At 39.8% G+C, this 26,912-nt stretch overlaps 1 protein-coding gene across 1 annotated transcript in view; it reads right to left on the reverse strand.

The window, feature by feature from the left end:
* Window positions 1–26,912, reverse strand: part of Rorb (RAR related orphan receptor B) — a 173,342-nt gene that overhangs the window by 31,877 nt on the left and 114,553 nt on the right. The window contains exons 2-4 of the mRNA XM_021193357.2: window positions 18,713–18,798; window positions 14,378–14,519; window positions 8,215–8,616 (exon numbers count right to left, since the gene is read on the reverse strand). Coding sequence (XP_021049016.1) covers window positions 8,215–8,616; window positions 14,378–14,519; window positions 18,713–18,798 — 630 coding nt within the window. The remainder of the gene's footprint in view (window positions 1–8,214; window positions 8,617–14,377; window positions 14,520–18,712; window positions 18,799–26,912) is intronic.

The raw sequence follows: 26,912 nt of genomic DNA on the forward strand, positions 1-26,912 counted from the left end.
GTGCTTAAGTGTCCTACAGTACCCATCTTTGAGGCAGCTGTATTCGAAGATGGGGAAGTCTAATACAAGCCCTTTGCATCTTCGGGTTTATGCTTTTGAGAGAGTCAATTCATCTCTAACTGTCCTGGTTCCATCCATAGGAAAGTTTAGCCACAGTGACACTTTCTTTGGCGTTGGAAGTCTGAGAGGCGCCCTGGCACATTTTGTTCTGTTTGACTCATGCAAGATGCATCCTACTGAGCTAAAGACAGTACGGATCCTAGCTTTAAAGGCACACAGAATTCTGACATGACAGGCACAGACAATGGAGTACAAAGCCAGACAGAATCCTTCCTTATTCCCCTTTAAAAACTGCACCTCCCCATCCTGCCCAGAGGACGGTTAGAGGATCACAGATGATGGAATCTAATTATAAAAATTGCTCAGGGCCACCACCAGGATTGATGTTTATTATCTGAATTTTGTTGACACATGGATTGATTGTTAATTTAGATGGAAGCAACCCCCATCCCTTTCTCACTGCAGTTTTGGAAGTTTAGTCAATACATTTCTGACCTTTGGAAAAAATAATTTAGAGGTAACCTTTGGATGATCACATTTGTATTTTCAAATACTTTATGTAAATCTTAATAAAATATCTTGATTATTTAAATAATTTATTTAATTATCTAGCTTAAAATAGTGCTTCCTTAAGGAGTCCAGAACAAAACTATCCAAAATATTTGAACAGTCTACTTACAAAGGAGTCAACAGTTTCTTATATACAGTATAGGTCTTTCTAGACCTCATAGCCAGGGTTCAAGTTTAAACAGTAAATTCTTTTTCTTCCTTAGTATTAAGGACATGTTCTCAAAAGAAAGCTTATACTTCAAACTAAAAAAAAAAAAAATTAAAAATGTTCCAATTCTACAGGTTTCTTTGTATGTTAACCATCACAGAAATAAAACCTCTTCTAGTTGATAAATAGCCATGTGGTAGACTAGTAGTCCCAAAGTGTACTGATCACCATCAATCTGATGATCAATAGGCATTTCTTGGTTCTATGGCTACTGTGGAATTTTAACCCCAAGTAACTCTTTAAAAAAAAAAATGGATATTTGCAAACAGAGCAGAATTTGTGCCGTTACAAGAAATAGAGCCAAGGCCAAGACTCAGAGTAAGGTAAAACGTGGCTTGCTGCAGGAGAATGCTTGGAAACACAATTCTGGGTGGTATTGTTAGTAAAAGCCACATCAAATGTCACCTTGTAGTTCCTAGAATCCCGTTCCATAAACCAAAGAAGACCTTCGTGAAATCACTCCCTTTCCTTACTGTGAAACATTTTATATCTATGATGTCTTTTGAAATTGAGTGTATAAAATGGAACTGCTTTTCCAATGGCTTCGATGCTTTCTTCCCCCCATGCCATCCCCTCGCCAGCAGATTTTAGAATCTTCTTAGGAAGTTTTGAATCCTGAGTCAAGAATTAATCCTTAAATAATATCTCTAGGGGAATTCCACCGAAGATCAATTTTTCACACTTTCAACTCAAAATCGAAAAAGTATGTTAGAAGTTTTCCTTACTCTAGTGAATGTTAGCATGTTGCATTAAGAGTGGCATGAACATTTCTGTACTGTAAATAGATATGTGTGTTTATAAGCACTTGAACTGAACATGCATGTTTGCACTGATTGTAGTATAGAGAAACCTTAATGTTTTCTTAGAGCCTTCCTACTCTCTAAGTGCTTTGTGTACTTTCTGGATTATGGGACATCATGCTCCTGAGGTAACCTCAGTCCCATCACTAGATGATATTAGTAGTCTTCAAGGGAGGATTTACTAAAGGATATCTATAAAGGCAGATTTGACTGATGGTTAAAAACAGCGATCAAGTCCTGTGTCCTAAGAACCATCTAAAATAACTCATGGCCACACTCCAGTTAGAATCAGTTCTAATCATAGTCAGTTCAGAAGGATGTGGCCAATCAGGTTGATTAGCTCAGTTCACCACACTCGGAGAATCCTTTCTTTGAATAGAAGATAGAGTGCTTGAACTAAGCAGCTGTTGGGAGATAATCTGTGAGTGATGGAAGAACAGGGTGATGTTAAAGCATCATAGGGGCTAAGTATGTCTCAGTGGCCGGAGTGGCTTTCCTCAGTAGTTAAGAGCAGACTTTCTTTTACTTCATATTCATATATATTTTTTCCTTCAAGAGAGACTTGGAAGTGACAACCCTCATGGAGTGGGCCAGTGAGGACAGGCAGGTTTTTCCTGAAGCTACACTTGCACAGCTGTTCACCGGATAAGTCCATTGTGTGTAAGCATGAAGTTATTCGGACTGGCCACACCTCCTAGTCCTTCAGATGTCTGTTTTTGCTCCTGACATTCATTTTGTTATTATTTACTTAGTTATATGTTTTGGGGGATTAGTGGATGGAGAAAAGCAAGTGCTTGGCTGGGTTTTGGTCATGGTCACACCACTAAGTGTGACCCAGAGAAGGGTTTCCTGGGCCCTGAGGAGGGGCTCGATGGCTATTACCACAGCCATGCTATTCAGCACTGCTACCGAGTGCATGAGTCCCTCTTTGCCACTCTTCTGTGCTTTTCCTGTTGCAGTGGTTGAAACAAGGATTGTCTGTGTGCATTGTCAAAGCTCTCTGGAAAGTGGAAAAACAAACAAACAAACAAACACAAAACCATGATCCTCTGAGGTCATTTTGTCCGGTTGCCTTACTTTCCAGATGGGGAAACTGAGCTAAATAAAGAAGAACACTTGGAACCAGCCTACATGAATAGAAGACTTCCTGTGATTGCAAATATTAGTACTTCCTCTAAATGCCCGCAGAGTCTGTGGCTAGAGTGAGTGTCAGCCAGGAGGTTATGGGACATTTACAAAATGTTTTCTCTCAAGCTAAGTAAAGCTTAACCATAACCAACTGTATTTTCCATTCTGCATACCATTTGAATGCTTTCTCCAATAGATGTAGTATCCTAATTGTGTTAATGACCTCTTTTACTCTAAACTGAATGTTCCGTGCATGTGTACAGATGCTACTAGAGGACGTAGATACTTCAGGAGCTGCAGCGTCTGTTCTCTGTATCACACCCCCACAGGAAGTTAAATAACAGCAGTTATAAAATACTTAGAAAAGTCTATACCATCCAAAAAAAAAAAAAAACTGCTTTAAGTCCACGGTGTCTACTTAATTCTTAGAGTCAACATTTGACACTTACAGAAAAATTTGCAAAATAAAGCACCCCGAGCAAATCCTTTGAGTAACTCTGTAGCTTTAACAGTATAAAGTCGTACATGACTGAGACTAGATCGCTTTTGTGCCAATCTGCTTGTGTAGTGTCCTCTAACTATTCATATCGTACTCAGTTATGTAATAGACACATCTAAAATGAGGGTTATTTCTGCATTTGTTACTTTAAACTCCAGATTCCGTGAATAGAACACAAAAGGAATATGAGAACAAATCCATGCTAACACTATGTGGAAAGAATGAGACCGGGAGTTCTCATTCCCCTGTCTACATCTGGAGGGAAGACCCAGGCAATGGTATGGAAGACACACTATCCTGCTTAGCATTACAGCTAATTTAAGGGTGTATATACATATATATTCATATATATGCATGTGTATATATTAATTTTCTCTCTCCTTTTAAAAATATTGTCTGGCTCCGTGAACTGTCTTGTCTGGAACTTTCTAGATACCTTGTCAATCACCCTTCAGCTTAAATGCTCTTTACTGAGAGGAGAATCTTGCGGTGTCCCCAGAGTATCAGAGAGCTCCGGTGGGAAGCAAAAGCCAAAGGTTCCATTTTCTTTCCTGCTCACTTTCTGAGAATCCCTTGCCTAGCTTCCCTTCTCTGTCACCAACCACGCAAAATTTTATTCCCAGAGACATAATCCATCCATCATGCTAGCTCGAAGTAAATTTTCAGCCAAGGCCTGTCAATACTAAGGCCTAAATATTAATTTGTGGTTGACTTCCAGTTTCTTCTTATTTCATGACTTCTTTTTCTCTTGGGATTCTGAAAAGCCCAGGGATATATTTCTGAAAAATTCTTTGTTGTTTCTGGTCTCTTAACTGTGTTTTGCTTTCCAGCCTCAAGATTCTGGGAATAAAAAAGTTTCCTGATAAGAAGAGGTCTTGAGTAGCTGATACTTGCCAGCTCCCAGAACTTCATATTCAGGGTCACCTGGGGCTTAGGTTCTATGACAGTTTTAAAAATTAATTTACTTAGTTTAGCATGCTGGGAATCCATCTAAGGGTCTTATGCACACTAGGCTGATGTGTCACTGCCGATAGCCAGTCTATTCTATTCCGAATTGTAATTATTTCTCTTGACTTCTATGGCAAGGTAGAAACTTAGATGGCAAGGGTAGAAACTGCATTTTGCTTATTTAGTGACTGGAATATTGCAAAAAGAAATCCTTCAAAGCACGCATGGAAGGCTATGGTAGTAAAACAAGTTGCTTAAGTTAGAGTTGATCTTCACTGGTTAACTAACTCTGAGTCTTAGGGAACAAACTCCCATGTTTCACCTTTAACCTATCTAGAAGCTTCTTCAGGTGAATCTCCTCTTGCTGACTGATACATGTGAAAGATTTTTACATTTTCCTCTACACAGAAACTGTTAGCACCAGGGTCCTTATTCCAGGAAGTGTGGGTTTTCTTGACCCCTTGGAGAAGGGTAGACTCGGTTTAGGCTTATTTCTGACTTTAGTAACACTTATACATAGTTGTCCAGTCTGTTATGTTGCAGTTCACAAATCAATTTTAATGAAACATTTCAAAGATGTGAGGACTGGTTGAGCACAGGCTAATCCAAAACTTGCTTCAAAAGAAAGATCTTCTCATAAGGATTGAACTCAGCATGGTGGCAGGACTGCATGTCCTTTACCCTCTCAGAAACCAGAGTGGGGCAGTCAGAATCAGTGGCCAAATGTGGTACTCACAAATTTCTTAGTGTGCCAGAGTCTTGCATTCATTATTGAAAATGTTGCTAAGCCCAGATTTTTCTCTTTTGACTGTATAGGAATTTTCAAATGATAGTATGCCAGCAAAAAAGTAATTATGATGCCTAATGATCAAATAAAGACAAAATGTCCACAGAAAACTCTGTGAACTTTATTTAGTGTCACCTAGAACGATGTTAGGCACCAAAGGCCAAACATCCTTTTGTGTGGTAATGACAATGAATTTCTGACTGTTATCAGTATTTGGCAGGAGAAAATACACTATTATGTCTTTAAAAAATGGCTTTTGATTTCTTAGGCCTGAGCTCAAATTTGTTCTTTGGTGTTACTGAGACTGTGACATCTAAGCCTCAATATTTTTTCTGTAAAATAGGTATAAAGGTATTCACTAGAGTGCTATAAAAATTAAAAGGTAGAGTATCATTTAGTACAATGATAAAAGGTGATTATACTGCCTATAATAGCTAGGGATCTTATTATGTAATAACTACAATGTCAATCATATTGTTATAGTGATTTCTTGGGCATGGCAAGTAATATCCACAGAAGTTAGAAATATCAAATCAGTTATCCACTTACAGAGTATATATGCATAAGCACAGTGACTATTACTGGTCCAGGTTGAGAGCTGAGACTCATAGATGTCAGGTAACTTGCCCAAGATAAAAGGTTGCAGCTTGACTGTGAACCAGAGTCCATAAGCACTCTCTCCCATAATGATGCTGTTATTGACTTAGTGTTTTAGCGACACAAATGGCAAGTTTTAGATAGCTCATTAAGACAAGGGAGGCATCTACCACCCTACTGTGCCTTGTAATCACATAACACTTAGGTCCATACACATGGAATGGGTTTGTGTCCACTAGGTGGCATTGCTGTTTTAGCAAAATATGAACAGAGCCACTATTTAGGTTTAAGAGTCTGTTGCATTTGAGAGTACTCACAGGACAATTCTAATTTCACCCTTAAAGTCTGATGAAAATTTAGAGCACATGGAGAGATCTGTAAAGACTACTGATGTCTTGAAATAATTATGAAAAGTCCTCTTTGGGAGTCAGCGCCTCTGCAGGAAGCCATGATAAAACCTGAGATTATCCAGTTCTTGTCTCTCAGCTCATAGGAAAATAGGCTGAGGGCCAGACAGGGAAAGCGATGGTCCATAGGAACTCACAGCCAATGGTTTTAGCTGTATTTTTCTTATCATAATTTCTATTGATGATAAGTCATAAATAAACCGTGACAGCTTCTTTTTTATGTGTGAGGGCAAAGATTGCTTGGTCAATCCCAGGCTTTCCTTTCACCGGATTTAAATATAGTCCAAAGCAATACTGCACTCAAAAACTTGGATAGTAGATAGTATGTTATTTGGTTTGACGTAACTTTCTTCAAAGTTTAGAGGTCCCTTCACACAAAGGCCATCTCTAGGAATTGTGAAGGAATAAGTAGCGGGTAAATAGATGAGTCACAAGATCCTGGAACTAGACTTCCTGAAGCAGATCCCGAGTTCTGTCAGAAAGTTACCACAGGTTACTTGAGAAGGGGTTCTGTTTTTGCAGTGAAACAGGATTTTTTTTTTTCTTTAAGACTTTTGTGAAAATGAAATGTTTACAAAATATCTTCACTATAATAAGGACAAAAATATAGTGGACTAGTCCGAGTCCAGCTATTGGTATCTCTTGGTTGGGACATCAACAGCTTAATTTTTTACCACAGGAGAAACCACTGAAACAGAGACATAACATCTCAGGTTTATCATTGTGTGACATTACTTATTCCTCAAATGCATGTTATAACCACCTAGACCAGCCAACATTTCATTATATGTTCACCACAAGTAAAATGAAAACACTTGTGGGCTCTTGTCACTTATTTGATGGTCACTATGCACAGGGTTTATATAAAAATAACTGTAGTAGAGATTTAGTGGGCCCTTGTTCGGCGTTGTCTTTTTTTTGAGATCCCCGTGACCCGAAACTGTGCTTTATCCCTTTCAAAGATTAGAGATCTGGGGTCAAAGTACTTGTTCTACTTAACACTGTAAACTATGGAGCCAGGATTGGAACTCAGGTTGTCTGCCTCTTAGCCTGGAGACAGTCACTTCTGGTTTTAATCTAGCTTTTCTGTGGTGAGGTGGACATGGAGCTCTGTTGTCCAGGGAGAGAAATACATTAAGAGTCTGTTCTTATTTTTGTGGCAGTTAATTAGATCAACCCACTGAGCATTCACTAGACTGTTGAGTTAAAAAGACAAAAAATATTACAATGTCAGAAGAGGGCTAGCCTGAGATGGGGCACTCTGACACCATACCTTAAGAAGTCAAAAGTCATCGTCATAATGGAAAAATGTCTGGAACTAACTTGTTACTCTGTATTATGAAGACCTTAGTCTTTGTTGTGGTGGTTCAGAATCCCAGACAGAATTTGTGTGTGTACATGCACATATGTGTATGCTTACACACGTACCACAATTTGTGTGTGTACATGTATCTCACATACATGCTTACATGTATGTGAGATAAACGTGGCTGTTGTTTCTCAGGACCTATCTACTTTGTTCCTTTGAGATAGGCTCTCTCTGTTCTGGAGCTCAAGAAGTCTAGGCTGGTTGGCCAAGAAGTCCAGGGGTCTACCCGTGTCTACCTCCTTAGTATTGAGATTATATGTGGGGTACCAAGCTTTTAAAAACATGGATTCTGAGAATTAAACTCAGGTCCTTATATGTGAGCATTCTCCCCAGAATATCTCCCTCATGTCAAATTCTTCAATTTAGATTCCTCAAATCCATAGCTATGTTCAGGTCTGCTTGCTACACCTTTACAGAGAAGGAAGCTGGGATACTTGCACTTATGGTGTAGTCCCTGCAATCTTTGAGAATCATTCATTGCATTACTCCATACTGTGTCCACTTCCCTTTCAGTAACATTACTTGGGATAACTAGGACATTTTCTTGCTCCCATCAACAACGTTTTTCTTTCAGTAAGAATCCACATTCACCCAACAGCATCCGTTCATCCCTTATAGATTTCAATTCCTTCCATCTTCCTTCACTCATAACAACTTTTATGGGGCAAGGGGCTGGTGATAATTGTGAGAGTATATTTTAAACCAATGTTATCTTCTCAGTAGAAACCAGGTATGCATGCAATTTAATTTAGGGCTGTGAAAAACGACTTCCCTAAGTAGGACTAAGACACCGTCAATGGAGAAATTCCAGAAATGAAACCTGGGGAAGACTTACACTTACCGATTTCAGACATTGTTATCCCGGGAGCTAACTGCCCGTTGTTGAAAGAGCTATAGGTAAACAAGTTGGGAACGGATGTGAGGTCATAGATAGGTTCTTGCTTTATCTGTTTGATTCCAGTCATGTCCAGTCCTGACTGATCGGGAGACGGTTGACCGGAATCTATGCTGTAATAACCTTCGGACTTGGGCAGGTCAATGACGTGCCCATTAGCGTATGTGCCGCCGGTCTCGGTGTTCAGGTTGCTGAGGCCATTGCTAATGCTGCTGCTGTACACCCTGGCGAGGGCCTCCGCCTCCCCACTCTGCTGCTGCCGCTGCTCCTGCAGCCTTTGCTGATGCTTCTGCACCTCAGCATACAGGCTGTCTCGCTGCTTCTTGGACATCCTCCCGAACTTTACAGCTGGGACAGAAAGAAGAGCAAAAGTTAGCAGTGTGGTTTACCATCCTCTTTAGCCACTTCAGTCTGAGACATGCGCGGTTGTCTCTTCAGTATCCTAGAGACAAATCCCTATTGCTGCCAGTCAGAAGTTCACTCATTTGCATTTCGCATTAAGGGGAAAGATTATGTTTGGAGAGTGTGTTGGTTTGTATAACAATGATGAAACCTGTGTGTTGTCCAGCTTTCTACCACTGTAAGGGCTTTTGTGAGGGTGGCACATCAGGATACTATGTTCAGAATGTGAGACAGAACAATTCAACCCCAAGCAGGTGACAGAGAGGAAGAGGAAGAGAAAGGGCGTAGGCCCCAGTATTTCTTTCAGAGTCACGTTCACCAATGACCTAAGGCCTCTCTCTAGGCCCCATGCTCTAAAGGCTCCACAACCTCTCAACGGTGCCAAACTGGGGACCACATCCTTAATATATGTTAAAATATGAACCTATAGGGGACATTCAATATCTAAACAGTGACAGTCAGCTAGGAAGAAATAAGCTAGGAAGAAATGTAAAAATGCGAATTATTTGTCACAGTCATGAACTGGAAGATGTAACCCCCTCCCCCGGTTCCTTTATGACTAGCACATACAAAGACAAAACAGCAAATCTCTGGACACTAGCAAAGGGTTCCTGCTATTAAAACAACCTCCATATCAATATTGACATTTCCCCCTAGCATTAGGATTGTGAGATCCTAGGGGAGGAACCCGTTGTTTCAGGTTGGGACATGATTTATTGGGTATGAACAAGGATGCAGGGAGTATGGAAATGACAACAGTTGCTGGCATCTAGATTGTGGTGCAAATGGTAAGAACCTTTGGAAGATGGCATTCGCATGAGCTCAAGGCAAGTGAGCAAGCCGGAGCCACTCTCCTTCTTTTCCCCATCCTTGCAGCGGAACCATAGCTTCATTTCTTTCCATTTCTTGCAGCTAAGCTCTCAGGCATTTGTGGGGAAGCGAGGAAGGGGCTCCACAGGGGAGTAACCCCCATGTGCTGCTTCCTTATGTGTGGAGAGTAAACACCCTGAACTGTTTGGATAGTGACTGTTTTTGTATGAGCTGTCTACTCTTTTAGCATGTGGGCATCCTGAGTGCTGGACTGCCAGGTTCAAATCATCACTGTGGTAGTCTTGGAGATGCTCATTTGAATTTCTGATTTTTCTTTGGTGGCAGTTTTTTTTTTTTTTTTTTTTTTCATGGTTTGATGAAGTCAGGACCTCAGAGGGTGTAGAGGGTAGGCAGATGAATGTAGAAACGGATGGGGATTCAGTCATCATGGTTGGAGTTCTTTCTAAAAGTGGCCACAGGAAGTGCTTCCTGGCTCTCCAGCTCAGAGGGCCCACAGAGGAGGCCTGCATTATGAGGATGCTGCCGTTAACACGCTACAGCTTACATCTTCCCTCTGGCATTGGGAATGATGCTATCGAATCTTATCTGAGCATGGGCTGTTCAGGATGGAGACCACACTTCCCACTGAGAAGAGTGACGGTATAACAGGATATGCACAGGAGCATTTAGATACTCCTATATATAGTGGCATGTTTTCTCTCTTCTTGCCTGCCAGATTGAAGCTATGATTGGCTGGACTTTAATATTCCCAGTCTCTCCCTCTTCCTTCATACTCCTTAATCTTTCTAAAAGAATATCCCTGTAGCCTGGCTTTCTAATGCTGCCTAAGTAGGAAGACAAAGCAGTAATTACCAAGTAATTTTTTTTTCTCAATGAAGAGAAACAATCTAATTAACTACTAACCAACTCTCCTTTTCCTCTCTCAGTTGTGCTTTTATTTGGTCTTGAAATGGTTTAGGTTGTCTTGTTTAACTTGCTATGTAGACACTGCTCTTATTAGAATTCATTCACGGAGTGCAGTGGTATTTCCACTTGGCCATGGGCAGAATTCTACAGAATGGTTGGGGCAGCTTTTCCTGGTACTTTCATATTATGCCATTCTAAATAGTTTACATGTTGTTCTCTAGAGGGGGAGGACTGCATCCCAAGAAAGCACCGATGTGCCTCTTCTATATTTGTGACCTTTGCTCTTTTGCCTCTGTGTCAGCTCAGATGGTCCTTATGACAGCCATGGTCTTACCAACTCAAGAACTGAGTCTATTGCATGAGATTAAAATATAGTAATTTATAGACTAGTGTGCATTTACTGGTTTAAATCATAGGAATTACAAATCCAGAGTTTTTTCTTGGGATCAGACAGCCTTTAAACTATACTTGCCATTCAATCCCCACTTTAGACTTCTATGTGTTTCCAGGCAGGGGGATTGTATTAATGACCCCAATTCCTTTTACCTGCATCCTTTCATGTCCTTCTCCACATCTATTCCCAATTCCTTTTCATTCTGTGCAGGCATGATGCCCAACCCTGGACTTCCAGTCACATGACCTGTCTAGGTCAGTGGGTTATTGACAAATGTTTTACAAGCAGAAACTTAAAAGGGGCCTGTTTGATTGGGCACCTCACCATGGCTAGGGCATACCTGCACTAGATTGCCGAACAATAGGCTGTATGAAGCTGATTCAGGCCTCTTCCATCACCAGAGCAAGGCCATCGACTATCAGCAGGGTCACAGACTGACCTGCTGCCAAAACATGCAGACATGTGCTGTTAACCACAGGCCTTGTAATTAGAGCTAATGATGTTGGAAAAGCGTGTTGCCAAAGGCTTTGCTGTAATCATCTGCAGACGTAACAGAAAAATGTACATCTTTTGTACAAGGCTGACTTGTCAGGTGACTGAGCAATTGGAATATCTAGAATAAAGCATCTTAAAGTGACTACAGTTTGGAATTCTCAGGCTTGGGCTTAAATCAAAGGCTTTAGAGACAATGACTACAGAACTACTCTAGGATGAGTTTTCCATTTATTTCTGAAAGGTGTTTCAGTTTTATATCCTCTCCCACAATAAAGCTGGCAATATACCTGGAGGGAGAAATGTATAGTACACCAAGAAAACACACCTACTGAACTTTCTGACATAGAAATATTTCCTGGCTACTCTCTGCAGACACATTGATGTATTCAAAGCGCCACTCTAACAGAGGCCATGTACTGTTATATCTTCAAGTATTTCTGTGCATCTTATCACAGGGTGAGCACAGCATGTATTTTAACTGTTTGTGCTCTAACCTGATTTGTTCTGCTAATGACATTTACTTGAGTAGACAGCTTCTTAAACTGCCTCCTCTTAAAGAAACCAGCACAGTTCTGTATACATGGCGAGTGATTTGCAAATACTCAGACTGACAGCATTAGTACCAAATACATGTTTAACCCTTATCTTAATCCCACAGGAGCAAAGGACATTTCCATGTTACAGGGTCAGAAATCACTTCACTTTTGTATGGCATGTGGGATTTAAAATAGAACGGAAGTTTTCCGGGTGACTAGAAACTAAAAGTCATGTCTCCATCAAAGATTTGTACTTCCCGAGGCATGAGAACGGAAGAGGTGTTTTGAGACTTCAGCTGCACAACCATCATCTGTGACTCGGGGGGGGGGGTCATTTTGGAAATTGTTGTGTCTCACTGTCTCTCAGTCTCCAAGTCTTTGGGTTTCTACCTACTGTTCACCGGTTAAACTGGTCTTAGCTTAAATCTTTCAGCATTGGAGATAAGCCAACACCTTTAGGGATTTGATCTTTGTATTGGAAGTCGGATCCAATTGACTCATTTCAGTACCTCTCTCATGTCACCCAAGCCTCTTGCAAACTTTGGGTGTAGAGGGCAGCTTCTGCTATAGTAGTCACAAGGTAGTGTGTGATTATGGAGTGCATTCAAGAAAGAGGTATATGACTAAAGGCCCGATTATTGACTTTTAATTGAAATTTAAAAGTCAGTTAGTGATCTATGTCCCATGACCCAGTTCTGGCTGGAAAACATTTTTCTGTGAAGCTTGTCTGTGCACAGGGTTTCCAGTGTTTTCATAGCGTTATGTCATCTATGAGAACATATTTGAGACTCTTAAATATTATAAAGTAATTCTTCACCTTCTAGATTTTTGCATGGTAAATATTAGGCTTTGCATTTTGAGAGGGGCATATAATATCTTCCTATTGATATCAAACATTTCTCTACAAATAGTTCTAAGGAGGTCTGACTTGTAAAGAGTCTAGTTAACAGAAAAACAGAAGCCAGGTATGGAGGCGCATAACTCTACTCCAAGCATTTGGGAGTATGAGGCAGGAAGACTGTCTTTGGCTACACAGTGAGTCTGAAGCTGGCCTGGGCCATAGGTTGGGGTTCTAGTTCAGTAAGCAAACAAGCAAACAGAACCAACAAACAAAGAAAGTATACACCACAGAGGAGAAGATACATGGTACCTGTTCACATACACTTTTGCCACTTTACGGCACAAGCACACATATGTATTCTTTCATATACATTGGTTTTTGTTTTTAATTCTTTGCCTAGGTAGATTTGAACAAACTTGTAATCTCTGAGTTGGATGTCTGCTCATATATACATGAGAGGATACAAAGTCCATTATTTGAATAGTAAAGCAGCTGTCTACCAGAAGCCATGTTTTTCAGTGACCAGATGTGGTGAAGACAGAGCCAGATATAAGTGGCAGGAAAAAATGAATGTGTCAACATACTACTGTATCATTGAGGGAGATGTGAGGATATCTTATCCTGTACTACTTAAAGGACTGTGCCAGGATTTTCTGAGTCACTGGATGGGGAGGATAATGAAAAAGCAGTGGGAGATATCGCATTGCTTAAGTCCTGATCAGACCAACTTTATGATTCTTCAGTATCGTATGCTACCATCACTTACTGGGACAGAGAGACCACCATCAGCCCTGGCACTAGTGGGATTTGTCCAAGACACATGGCCATTCACAGTGCACTCTAGGGCTACAAGAAATCTATGGCCAGTATTCATATTCCAGCACTGAGGAGGCAGAGGTAGGAGGATCTCTGTGAGTTCCAGGACAGTCTGGTCTACACAGAGAATTCTAGGACAGCTGGGGCTAGACAAAGAAACCCTGTCTTGAAAAACAAAACAAAAAAGAAGCAAACAACAGAATGGATCTTAATAACTAAAAATAAAATGAAAAAAAAAAGAAGCAAAATTCTTTGCTTACTGTACTTGAATTTTTCATCTTGTATCATGAATCTAAGTAATTGATTGGGTATGAAAGAGGAACACATGCCCCATTATCTGCGTGGAAACTTCGGGATCCCGAATACATTTTCACTCTTGAAAATGTCTCAGAATTGTGCAAGTTCCTGGCTGTGTGTTTATGAACAGCCAGTGGCCTGCCTCACTTTCCGTGGAAGCGTGTTCTGCTCCTAGGATCTGCATATATTAGTAACTTGTATACCAGTCAGATGGCTCTGGTGGGTGAATGGCTTCTGTTCATTTATAGCTTTGTGACTTTAACACTGAAGACCTCACATCCCAGGAAACCCTTCTTTACCAGAAAATATGCTCAGGTAGTCACTTACTATCTAATGTCTTACCTTGCCTGTACTTATCCTAGATAGTGTAGGCTGTCTGCAAACCTCTACCACCTTCCTTTTTTTTCTTATTTCTCAGGCAATGCTACATTTGATATATTTGTGCTTTACTTCTTAATTCACGACCAGCCCTCTGGTTCTCTTTTCTTTATATCCCCAATTCCCACAGTTAAAACTCTTCCAGTGGCTTGAACAGCCTCTAGCAAAGCATCCATTTGAAAACTCTTAAGGAACAGGAAGGCAGAGGCTTACCATCTCTTGACATTCCTAGGGCAAGACACTTCTGCAGGCGGCAGTGTTGGCAACGGTTCCTGTTGGTTCTGTCAATTAAACAGTTTCTCTGCCTTGGGCAGGAGTAAGAGGCATTGTTCTGCTGGCTCCTCCTGAAGAATCCCTAGAGAGGAAAAGAGAAGGCAAGGACAGGAGACTCAGAGGAAGGGCGGCATTAGCATACACACTACACACTGCTATACTTTCTACACCGAGGATAGCTAACTTTCATCTTTCAAAAGTTTCCTAATGCTTCTTAGAGAGCTTCTAGATGGTTCTGAGAAGAATATATGTACTTATGTATGGGCAATTGACAGTATCTTTCCTTCAGTTCTCCACTCACTCATTCATTCACTCATTCATTCACTCATTCATTCACTCACTCACACACTCACTCACTCACTCACTCACTCACTCACTCACTCACTCACTCAATATTTACTAAACTAATTTCTTTGAAGAGAAAAGAATAGGGAAAGAACATCAGAGGGGCATGTTACTGCTAAATCAAGTATGATGATGGGTGTCTGACTTGGGTTTAAACTAAGTGCTATGGGTATTGGGCAGAAAGTTGTTCTTGAAACCCATGATGTATTTAATCAAAAGTAACATTATGAATCAAAGAAATGCTAACCACAACTTCATCGATGCAATACAGGCAATAAACAAATGCCTGCACTTAGGTTATAGGATATAAGAGGTTCTATTTCAAGTAGGTTTGGATTCTTCTGGGGTTCTTCTGGGGTAGAAGAACAACAACTGGCTCTTGAAATCTGCAGCTGGCTTTTTGTTTGTTTGTTTGTTTGTTTTAATTCTTTGTACCAATCTCCCTTAGTTTTCTTATGAAGAAAATGTAGTAAGGAAAACAAGCATTTCCCCAAAGATATCCAAGTTACTGTTCTCTGTTCATTCCCTCAGCTAATCAGTTTCCCTTATCATTGTTTGCTCTCCGAATGTCTACAGCAAAACAGTGAAAGTGAAAAGGGCCAAATGATGTTAGGAGTATTAAAAAGAAACAGGAGGGCTGGTGAGATGGCTCAGTGGGTAAAAGCACCCAATTGCTCTTCTGAAGGTCTGGAGTTCAAATCCCAGCAACCACATGGTGGCTCATAACCATCTGTAACAAGATCTGACGCCCTCTTCTGGAGTGTCTGAAGACAGCTACAGTGTACTTACATATAATAAATAAATAAATCTTCAAAAAACAAAAGAAACAGAAAAACAAACAAACAAAAAAACAAAACAGAAAAAAACCACAGTGAAAGATAGCCTCTTAACTTCTTTTAAACACCCATGTTTCCTCAGGAGAATGGAACAGGGCTGAATTAAATAAAACACACAAGAGAGCAACTTGGATATAAAGTTCAGAGTTTACTATACATAAAGGCTATTAGAAAAAAGAATTTTTTGATAGAACATTAAAATCAACATGAATATGAAAATTCTTAAGAGTTTAAAGAAAGATGGGATTGATATTATTGTTTTGTTTTGTTTTGTTTTGTTTTTGTCTTGGATTTCAGTAGGGTTTAACTGGGTATTATGGAGGGGCTTTGCTGACCTATAAGGAACCTTAGAATGGCTGTGTGGCTAAGAACCCCTTGGAGAGATTCACAGTTGGTTTTGTGGTTTCAGCCCAGATCCATTCAAGAAGGACTACTTTTACCTCTAAATGTTCATGTGTGGTGTTTGTTCACTATACTAGTGATTGCACAACAGGGCTCCATGAAGCCAGTTCGATTTGATTCTGGAAACAGGAACACATCTAAGTGCCCATGGGGCTGAAATGCCTGTTTCATATATCAGGAAAGCTGTCATGAAGCATGATTGCAGTGGCTTGGAGCTGATTCGAGATGCCTTAGAATTTACATCTTAAGGAAGAATTGCTTCCCCTGCTTTGGATATTGGAATGCCATTTAGTGAAAAAGTTGGCAGGGAAGATGTTCTGAAGTCACAGCCACAAGTCCCTATTTACAGCCAATTTGACATTAATTATGAGTCATTTCTTGCTTATCTGTTGCTCATTATTGCAAATGAGATTTTTGGCATGAAAAATAGATTCGGTTTCACATTTTGCTGAATGAATAGGAGCTGAATAAGTTGGTGGGCTGAACTGATGTTTATAATGGTTGCATATGTCAACTGCAGAGCATTATTACAAAACCTTAGAGCTTGGTAACTGAATATGTTGACATTGACATCTGATTCTGAATGGGATTCCTACTGGAGAAGCCTGGCATATTTACATGTGGGCCTTCCTGTGAAGTATGTGAGAGTACTGGGATGTGTAGCCAGTTTGGTGAAAACCTCAGAATATGCGTCCTAGTGACAACAGAATTTCTTTAGTGTTGGATTGAAAGGATGCCAGGGCTACTTGTTCCTGCTGTTGGCATGTTGGTTTAGGTTCATTCAATATTTAAGAGCCTGTGTTTTAAAACTACATCTTAAAATGAATATCTACCCACAGTTTGAAGTCCCATATTTTCCCAATGCCTTGTAACATGTTATAATTAGCATGCAGAACTCATATGCAGAAGACATTAGTAGATACAATGTAAACTAGGCCAGGGCTCTTCAACCTGAAGAACATGCCTTCACTGGAAAGAGTTCTCATTAGAAACTCACTTATGACAAACACTATTTGTCTGCCTACCCAGAGAAAATGACTTACGTATGGAGGGTTTATGAAACAACTGACTTCTTATTTTCTTATATTGCTTCCTATTGATGGAATAAAAAAAAAAAAAGCCTGATAGCAGATGATACCTAATTCTTCATTCTAACTTTGTAAGAGGAATAGAATGATGGGCAGTTTGGTAAGCTTTGCCTAAGGACACCACCGACCATCTCATTCCAGACCATCCCACTACGTTGACTATTCTTTTCTCATGTTACTTACATTTTTTATTTTATTTTTTTAATTTTTCTTTTACCATCCACCTTTTCAGTCCCAATTACTTTTTTTTAAGACTTGTGAAGACGTTGTCAATTTTCAGAGTAGCTCTGTTTTGATAACTGTAATGTTTTATATTTTTTACCTTTAAAAAGTATCCTAAGATTATGATTGAATCCTAGGATCTATGACTGTGCCCTACCTCCCTCGGTTTACTGAATGCAAATAAAGGATTCGTTTTGCCTGCGTATTGCCAATGGCTTTGCCAGCATCATCTATGCCCCTGGAAGATGAAACTTGAGATTTCTTCATTGTAGAAACATTTTGAGTGCATCTTGTTATGCTTACTCTTACGACCCTAACAAATTACTTTAAAACCTTACTCTTAATTTTCAAATTACCCCAGGTTAGGTCTGTGGTAGCTGCTATTCCTTTGCCTTCCATTTCTCACCCATCTAACTCACAGAAATACATTTATCACAGGGTTGTAACTCTCTCTGAGGGAACAATGGACAGAATGTGAAAGATTCTTGTGCTCTTGGTCAGTTTTTCTATTTCATATTTAAACCAGTGGCACATGTCAAATTAGATCTTGTTTATCCTTTAGGAACTCATTGAAAAATTAAGATTTAATGGAAGATGATGTGTGACTGGTCTAGATACCACTTCTAACATATCCAATGCTTCCAGGGCTTTAAAAATTTTTATTACTGTTTTTATACTTTACGTGTATGGGTGTTTTGCCTGCCTGTATGTTCCGTGTACCATGTGTTTAATACCCAAAGTCAGAAGGGGACATCAGATACCCTCAGAATGGAGTTACAGATGGCTCTAAACCACTATGTGTGTGCTCAGCAGTGAACTTGATTCATCTGTAAGAGCAACTAGCATTCTTAACCTGCAAGACTTTCAGTTCTAAATTTTTAATTTGTTGGAATGTGAGAATAAAAGGAGTGACTTATGTATATTATAGTTGTCACCTCAGTATCCTTAGCTTCTAGTCTTTATTTTAATCTTCAGTTTTATCAAATGGAGTCAGTGTTTTTTTTTGTTTTTTTGTTTTTTTTTCTTTGAGACAGGGTTTCTCTGTATAGTCTTGGCTGTCCTGGAACTGTAGACCAGGCTGGCCTCGAACTTAGAAATCCGCCTGCCTCTGCCTCCAAAGTGCTGGGATTAAAGGTGTGCGCCACCACCACCTGGCTTGGAGTCAGAAAGAATTGGTCTTTATTTCTTCGTAAATGGGAGTAGTTCAAGTCTTTAAATAACCATTCATGTTTCAAGAGCTGCAGATCAGTTAGACAAAAACAGGTAAAAGGAAAAAGAAGAGAAGGAAACAGTCCAGCCACACACCAAGTCAAAACTTCCAGCAGGTACACCATCCTCTGCTCTAAAGCTTCAGCCCACTGTCACAATGGGGAAGTCCTTACCTTGCAGCCTTCACACGTGATGACTCCGTAGTGGATCCCGGAGGATTTATCGCCACAAATTTTGCATGGTATCACTTCAATTTGTGCTGAAAGAGGAAAAACAAGAAGCTATTTAGAATGTCTATAATTGGCTTTAAAAAATTGTTACTATTTTCACACTTAGCTGTCCTTGGCAAGGTATTCATGTTAGATTCTTACAGTTAGAGGATGCTGGGTGCGAGTGATGGCCTGGGGTCATCATTACTATTTGAATGGCCTTCCTAGGCTTCCTCTAAAGCACTGGTTCTCAACCTTCCTAATGCTCTAACGCTTTAATACATTCCTCATGTTATGGTAATCCCCAACCATAAATTATTTTCATTGCTACTTCAGAACTATAATTTTGCTACTGTTGTGAATTATAATGTGAATATCTGAGTTTTCAGATGGCTTTAGGAAAGACTCCCTTGTGAAGGGGGCCCTTAATCCACAAGAGTCCTGAACCACAGCTTGAGAACCATTGTTCTAGGCCTGGCTATCACTCTGGTTTTTCAAATGCAAATTCTGCTCTCCCCTCCTTTCTCTCTCTCTCTCTCTCTCTCTCTCTCTCTCTCTCTCTCTCTCTCTCTCTCTCTCTCACACACACACACACACACACACACACACTCACATGTACCAGTCCCTGCATGTGTATATTTAGAAACTAGATGTTTTCTCTTCCTTTCGCTGTTTTCTCCGTTTAAAACTTGTTTCTCCTAAAATAGCACGGCAGAAAAATCCTGTGAACTCGTGCCTTTATATTTCGTAGTTTACTTTTGAAATAGGAAGTCTCTAGGTGTTTTTCCATGGTCTTATCTCAATAATATTTAAAATATCAATAAAATAAGTCTGGAGAGTTGGTATTTGATAATCTTACATATGTGGCTGGATAGACTGTTTACCACTGTGAAAATATCATTAATAGATCAACCAGACATTAAGTGAGCATGCTTTAAATATCTGGAAAGATACTGAGAGATGATGATAACTCAGGAGAAGATATGGTAGTGACTTTGATAGACTCATTAATAAGAAGCTTAATAATAAATAAATCAGAAAAATAAATTATATAGGAAGTTGGCATGCATTTAGTTTCACTGGAGATGAAGCGGATTCATTTTTTAAAAAGGGTGTAAGAGATAGTTTATTCTGGGGCATATTCGAGTGACCATGGCCTAGGTCATAGATTTAGGTTATCCCAAATTCCATGTTGAAATATGGAGAGAGGTTCATAACATTTTATAGTTTTACAAAACAAAGAAAGTCATAGATTAGGGCAACTTTGAAATACATTGATAGGTACATCAGAGTGGTGGTCACAACAATATGGGAGAAGCTTTGCTATAAGGTCTCAGATGCTGTCTGAAGACATTCTGAGCTTTTGGGTTAATGGAAGCTAGTGACTTGCCAAATTAATAGATTCTAAAAGAGTTTTTATCTATCAGTCATTGCATGTTAGTTCTGACACAGTAGTGGGAATACAATGGCTAGCCAGAGGGTTAAAGCTAGCGTAAGATGAGGTGATTAGCCCCTGACCTGCAATATTCCAACCTCTTCTATCAATGACATTCCAACCAGGAAGACAGTTCATTTTATAAAATGTATGGGATTTGGTTTGGCTAAAGAGAAAGGCAAGAGTTATTGAATGGAAATAGGTTAGAGGTCTAGTATGACAGGCTGATAATTATACAGAGTAATTGGCTTTATGGGAAATTTGGGTCATATGGACACACCAAAGTGTGACACAAGACTTAGGAGCCACTGAAGTTAGGCAGGGCAGTTTTCACCTGATCTTGTTTGCCACGAGGAATGTAAAAAACAAAGAGCAAATAAGTGGTTAGGACAAGGCTGCGATGTTAACTCTGTGTTAGAGTGCTTGCTTGCACAGTGTGAGAAGAGTCCCAAACTGAATCCCTAAAACCACTTCACAAGTTACATGAGATGCGAAGGCAGATCCTTATTGCTTGGCAGGCTAACCAGAAAAAAAAAAAAAAAAAAAAAAGCAGATCAATGAAAAGTTACTCCTGACACAGGTGTTAGGCAATGGCAGAAAGAAGTATCAGCTCTGGGAAAAAGGGTGGCTCAGAAACAAGAACAAAAATGCTTCAGAGGCAGACGTGGGAGTAAATGCTGAACGGTAAGGAAGACCGAAGCTGATGAAGAGTACCTGCCTCACCTTGGAAGCAAGACAAAGTGATGAGCTGATAGAGATGGAGACAGTAGGGCCGAGGGTGTTGCCGGGTGGGGTGGGGTGGGGTAGGGTGAGAGAGCACTTGTCTAGCATGCATGAGAGCTCGGTGTGAGCCTTGGCCTTGGAACAGCAATAGAAGATATTTGTGGAGTATGATGTGGTGTGGGACCGGGACACATGTACTTTTATGGGGCGTTTTACAGGCACCTGAATGTAAAAATATCTTAGAAGGACAGTGTTGTCCTCATGGGAAGTTGTTTAGAATGCAGGAATTCCTGTGTTTGATAGCCCTCTAAAGAGTTGTTAAAATTATTCACACTAAGAAGATCTGCTATTTCCTTTCCCAATTTAAAATAATTATGCAAAATATCCTTCAAAATGCTTCATACATAAAGTTGACACTTGCATACACTTCTATAGTTTTCCACTCATAAATACACAAGACAAATAAGAGTGAAGCATTGCCATCTTTTGTTATTGCTTTACACAATGAATATAATACTTGGCTTTAGGGTAACACATTAACTTTTTCAAAATTAAATACACTACAGACACTTACATTTTTTTTTTTTGTATGACAAAGAATTTGAGGGAGGGAATTGGGGGTGTAAATATGACTGAACTGCTTTTAGGATGTTGTGGTGGGGAAACAGGAAGTTTTCAGTTATTCCCATTTGTCCCTCTGAGTTGCACTCCTTAATCTATTAATACTTAGGGACACAACTAAGAGAAAGCCTTTGAACTTACATTTTGTAGCTTAAAAATAAAGTATTCATCAACAAACTTCATAAAACTGTAAGGCTAAGATGGCTATTTCCTGAAGGACATCATCATTACATCATCATAATCGACACCACTGTCCCTGTTAACTGATTTTTGTCTAATGATTCAGGGAAAGAAGCATGTGTCAAAAAATTTAATATATTATTATATCTTTATTAAAGGTATTTTAAAAATAATTCAATGAATCATTATAACTTATTTGTACTATGGATTTCAGTTTAGCAGTAAGATTTCTAACAGTGGGTGTTTATAGGTACTATAAACTGACTAAAATAATCCCAGGTAGCCATTGAATAGATTTTGGCTCATATGATATTAAGTCAGAGGCTCTCTTTGCATAAATTACACTCCAGGGAGTAGCTTACACGTGGGAAAATCTGCTTCAATACATTCTTAATTATAAAATGATCTAACTTTAAAGGAAATGAAAATAGAGGTAATTTGCTCCCTGAGGTGTAGGAAGATGTTTTTGAAAGACACAAAGGTTATCTTATACATCTTCAGAAATACAAATGAGATAAGGAACATTCAATAGGGCATCTGCATATTTATACATATTCATAACCTTGGCTCTACATGTAATCTTGAAGAGCTACAGACACTTTTAACAGCATTTTTAAAGAGAAAGAAGTCACCTATAGTGTCTATATGTTTTATTCTGTGGGAGAAAGTGTTCTCAGTTTAGAAACCTTGTGGCTCTTTCTATTCCAGCAGAATAAGTCATCTGATGTTTATTAGAAGTGAAGATACATCCGAATCACTTAAAGTAGTAGCTACTTTCCTTTTCCCTCATGAAAAATTAAAAACCCCTGTTCTGAACTGCAGCATTACAGTTTACACTACATGTTTCCTACAGCACCTCCCCAGGACAGATTTTCAGACCCAAGTGACGATCCTAGACCGCAGTGACAATCCTAGACAGCAGCATTGCTCATTGCTTGTGTTTCCAAGTGTCTTGCTAAGGGCAACTGCATGGCCTTCCCAGGAACTATAATGTGCAGACCCAGTACCATTACCATGCTCTTTATCAATGCTTCAGGCTGAGCATTTTAGAAGGGTGTGGCTGCTTGGACCCCACCAGCTATGGCGCAAAGATAGTAGGGGGGAACTGAGGAGGTAGCTGGATTGGTATTTGGCACTTTTGCTGGGCTTGCGGAGATCTGTTTATTTTTCAGTGTGACAGTCATCGAGAAACAAATTTAGAGGATCTGGGATGGCCTGAGAGATTGATAAAAGTTTACTTGGTCTTCATTTTGTTCCTTTTATTAAGTCCCCTTTGCCCTTTCCTTGCCCAGAGTCTCCTATCTAACATTGTGCAAATTCTTTGTCTCAGTTTTTCCTGTTTATTGAAATATATGCCTCTTTAGTTCTGCCCCATTCAAGCCCCTGCTGGTTATAGCAGGTGTTGAGGTCAGAAAACTAATTCAGGCTAATGAGTTAACCAGAAAATGGCTCAGGAAAATACTTTGATTCTTAAAAAGCATCCCTCAGGAAGGCGGTGATGTTGAGCCTGCCAGGTACTTGATGCTGGAGAGTGGTGCATTTTACTGCACATATCTTGAAGCTTTCCATTCCCATTAAGCCGAGTTTTCCCACTCTGTGTGGCCATTTTGTAGTCTGGGCATTCTAAGTTGAGGTAAAGATATGTCTATACTTCTCTATGTCTTATTGTGTGTAGGTATATGCATGTGCACACATGCAGACGTGTGTGTGCATGTGTGTGTGTGGCAGATGCATGTGTGGGTGTCCACAACAAAGCATTTGTACATGAACGCCTGAAGTCAGCACTGTGTGTCTTCTTTTGCTCTCCACCTTATTGTTTGAGCCAGGGGTTCTCACAGAACCTGGAGCTCACCTATTGAATAGACAGGCTGGCCAGAGAGCTCCTACATCTGCAAGTTTTTGTTCCTCTTAACTGGGAATGTGTGCCATAGCTGTGCTCAGCTTTTATGTAAGTGCCGGGGATCTGAACTGAGGAATGCATTCTTGTACAGCAATTACTTTACAACCGAGTCCTCTCCTCAACCCTTGTTTTTTCTTTTCAGTGCTGTCTAAAGGAGCTCAAAGTTGTGGTCCTAAACTTCCTTTTATCTTTCAGTATTGATGAGCACTGTGACATACTCCTTTTTCTAAAGGAGGATTTAAGAATTAATGATTTCACATATTTGCTATGAAAACAAGAATCAACTTACAGAATGGTGAGGGCAATATATTTTGAATTAGGTTTCCCGGTGATATTGATAATAGTATGGCCTTTAGGAATAAAATGATTACATCTACCACACAAATCATCTCAAAGGCACTGAAATCCAGAAAGGTCAGTTGGGAAGGAACAGCCAGTAACTAAAATTTTCTGGCTTTGGGATCGTATATTTTTGCAGTATCTGCTGTTCTCTGATGCATTTTCCAGGCTGAGTTCTGGATGCTGGACACTGTTCCTTCCACAGCACAGGCTGTACCCCTGGGTGCTGGGCTTGCCTGCTAGTTTCTATTTCTTGTAACTTTGCAGTTAGGCTAAAAGTGGACAGAGCAATTAACTCTCTTAATGTCTGTGTGAAACACAATTTACACATGTAAAAATTTCCAATAAAGATGACTATTTTGGTTAAAAATCCTTTTGCAGATGGTCGCAGTAGCCCATGTCTTATGTCATCTACCCAAATTGTATCTAATCTACCATCTGTGACAAATCCAACTTAAAAATCCTTCTACTCATCCCCTTTCTCCCTGGCAGACCTGAAAGTATCCACCTCCTTAGTATGATATCTTTTAAGACCACAAGACAGTCAACCTAAAGGACTATAGTTTAAGACCCAGTTCTACTCTGAGGTTAATCAGACAATAGCTTTAAGGATGGGATGGAATGCAGGCAGGGTCTTGAGTGTGTATTCTACGTCATGCTAGAGAGTGATTCTGAGAGTCCTGACCTTGGATTAGGCTGTATTCATGGGTATCTTTCCAGGGTAGTGTGCATCTTTGTGTCAGACACCAGCTTAAAAAATCTCCCGTGCTTGTGAGATTTAGAGCACTCTTAGTTCTCCAAGAATACTCCTGCGTCTGTCTCCTTAAACTCCTCTCTGTAACTTTCCGGGAGGTGGGCTCTTGTTCCATTTGGTTGATTAATATCTCTTGAATGACTTAAGGATACATTTAACTTTAGACTATTGTAATTCCCTATACTTCATGTTACTAGAAACTAGATTAATTAAAATATGACCCTATGACAATGGCAGAATGATTTTTTTTTTTCAAAAACAGTTGTAAAGGGGATCACACTGGGACTGCTTTACCTTTGATGTATCATCGTGTAATTGCCCACAGAGTGCTGTGTGTTATGCTTGTTCTTGAGAACAGAAACAATAGAAAATTGAACCCACAAATAGCAACTAGCACAGAAGAATAAAAACAATTTCAGAAATTGCCTCTTACCCACAATGCAGTTATCATTGCTTAAGTTACCCAAGCACAACCACATTATGAAAATATTAAGTGGAAAGCTCTAGAAATATACAGTTGAAAGTTTCCAATCACACAGAGGCTGAGTAGAAAGGTAAAATCTGGGACTGTCCCATGCTATTGTGAAAAAAAAACAATCTCTTTGCCTAGTGTGTCCACACTGCATATGCTACATACCTGTTAGTCCTGCAGTATCTGTCTTGATTATCAGATCAGTTGTCAGAATCTGTGCATATGATATGATATACATTCCATTTTTACTATTAGTTGTAGTAAATATCTTCTGACACCTAACTTATTGATTAAACTCCACCATAGATATTGTTATTTGAAATGTCCTCAGGGGCTTACATGTTGGAATAAGTACTTGGTCCTCAGCTAATAGGACGCTGAAATTTTCAGAGGTATGGCCTATCTGGAGGAAGTGGATTGCAGAGCCAGAATTTATGGGCTGTAGGCTGGCCTTGGTTCCAGCTTGAGCTCCCAGTGTCCTGGTTGGTGCCACATAAAAAGCAACTGCCTTTCAGACCTGCTGGGATGGGGTCACCTGCCACTACCATGTCTTCTCTGCACCGAGGTTCTAGGAAAATATGAACCCAAATAAATATTTCTTTCTTTGAGGTCTTTATGCTATTAATTTGGTCTTAATAATGAGGAAAAGAATTAACATTGGGTTTGCATTTGTAGGAAAATACAATAAGTACAGTGTTTGGTAGTAGCCATGGTATGAAGTGTTCACTGAAAGCTTGGGAGTATTTAGATAAATATGGAGAATTGTTTTAAATACAAGTTCAATGTTGTATTTTTAAACACTTCTATGTGCTCTAGTAGTGCCGAGATCCTAACTTATGAATTAATTCCTAGTTAACACTTCTTGTCCTATCAATGTCTTCACATTTATGAGACATGTGTAGGTATATTTATTCAAGTGGACTTGATGTCTTTTGTCATCACTCAGTGAAGCCTATGGACCAGGGACTTTGGCATAACTGGGGAACATGTTTAAATGTGAATACTCACCCAAGCTCAGCTGATATGAAATCTGGTTTGGAACAAGCTCCCATGGCACTATTAAAGCTCAGAAAGCATTGTCCTGTGATGCCAGGGGAACACAGCTGCAGCTACTCTGAGAGTGGATGGATCTCTGATTCCCCTGGTGCCGAGATAAAAATGTTCACAAGATTCTGGAAAAGCCGCTCCCTGCTTTCGCTTTCTATACACCACCCTTTGTTTGTAAGGGCAGTAGGAGGGCTGGAGCTTTAGAACCCCCTCCGCTGTAAAAGACCTCACAACCCTGGCACTAACTGATGATGCGGAGAGAAGAGAATCCAGCACATCCCAGGAACCTCCTATGTTGCTACATTTAACACAGGTCACTACGACATTCCCTTTGTAGACAGGTCTGCCCCTGCTTTTTCTCTATGTCCTAGCACTGCTTCGGGGAGTGGCTCCATCCTTTCTCTGACTTGTTCTCAAGGTTGTGGCATAGATGCCAGTTTCTGGATACTGAGTACAACTCAGTTTTCTTAAAGTCTATTTTTGAGGATATTTTAAAATACGTGTTTTAATCTCTCCTCGGGTTTTCATTTTTTTTAAACGTTAGTTCTTTTGAGTGTAAAGAGTGGTGTGTGTACATGTGCATATTTGTACATGTGTCTGGCATGTCAGTCTTAAGTATTGTTTTCTGAGCTGCCTACTTTTGGCTTTGAGACAGGGTCTCTCATTTGTTTGCCTGGAGCTTTTTCTTTGACG

Source organism: Mus pahari, chromosome 1 (assembly GCF_900095145.1).
Source record: "Mus pahari chromosome 1, PAHARI_EIJ_v1.1, whole genome shotgun sequence".
In the NCBI taxonomy this organism is placed as follows: domain Eukaryota; kingdom Metazoa; phylum Chordata; class Mammalia; order Rodentia; family Muridae; genus Mus; species Mus pahari.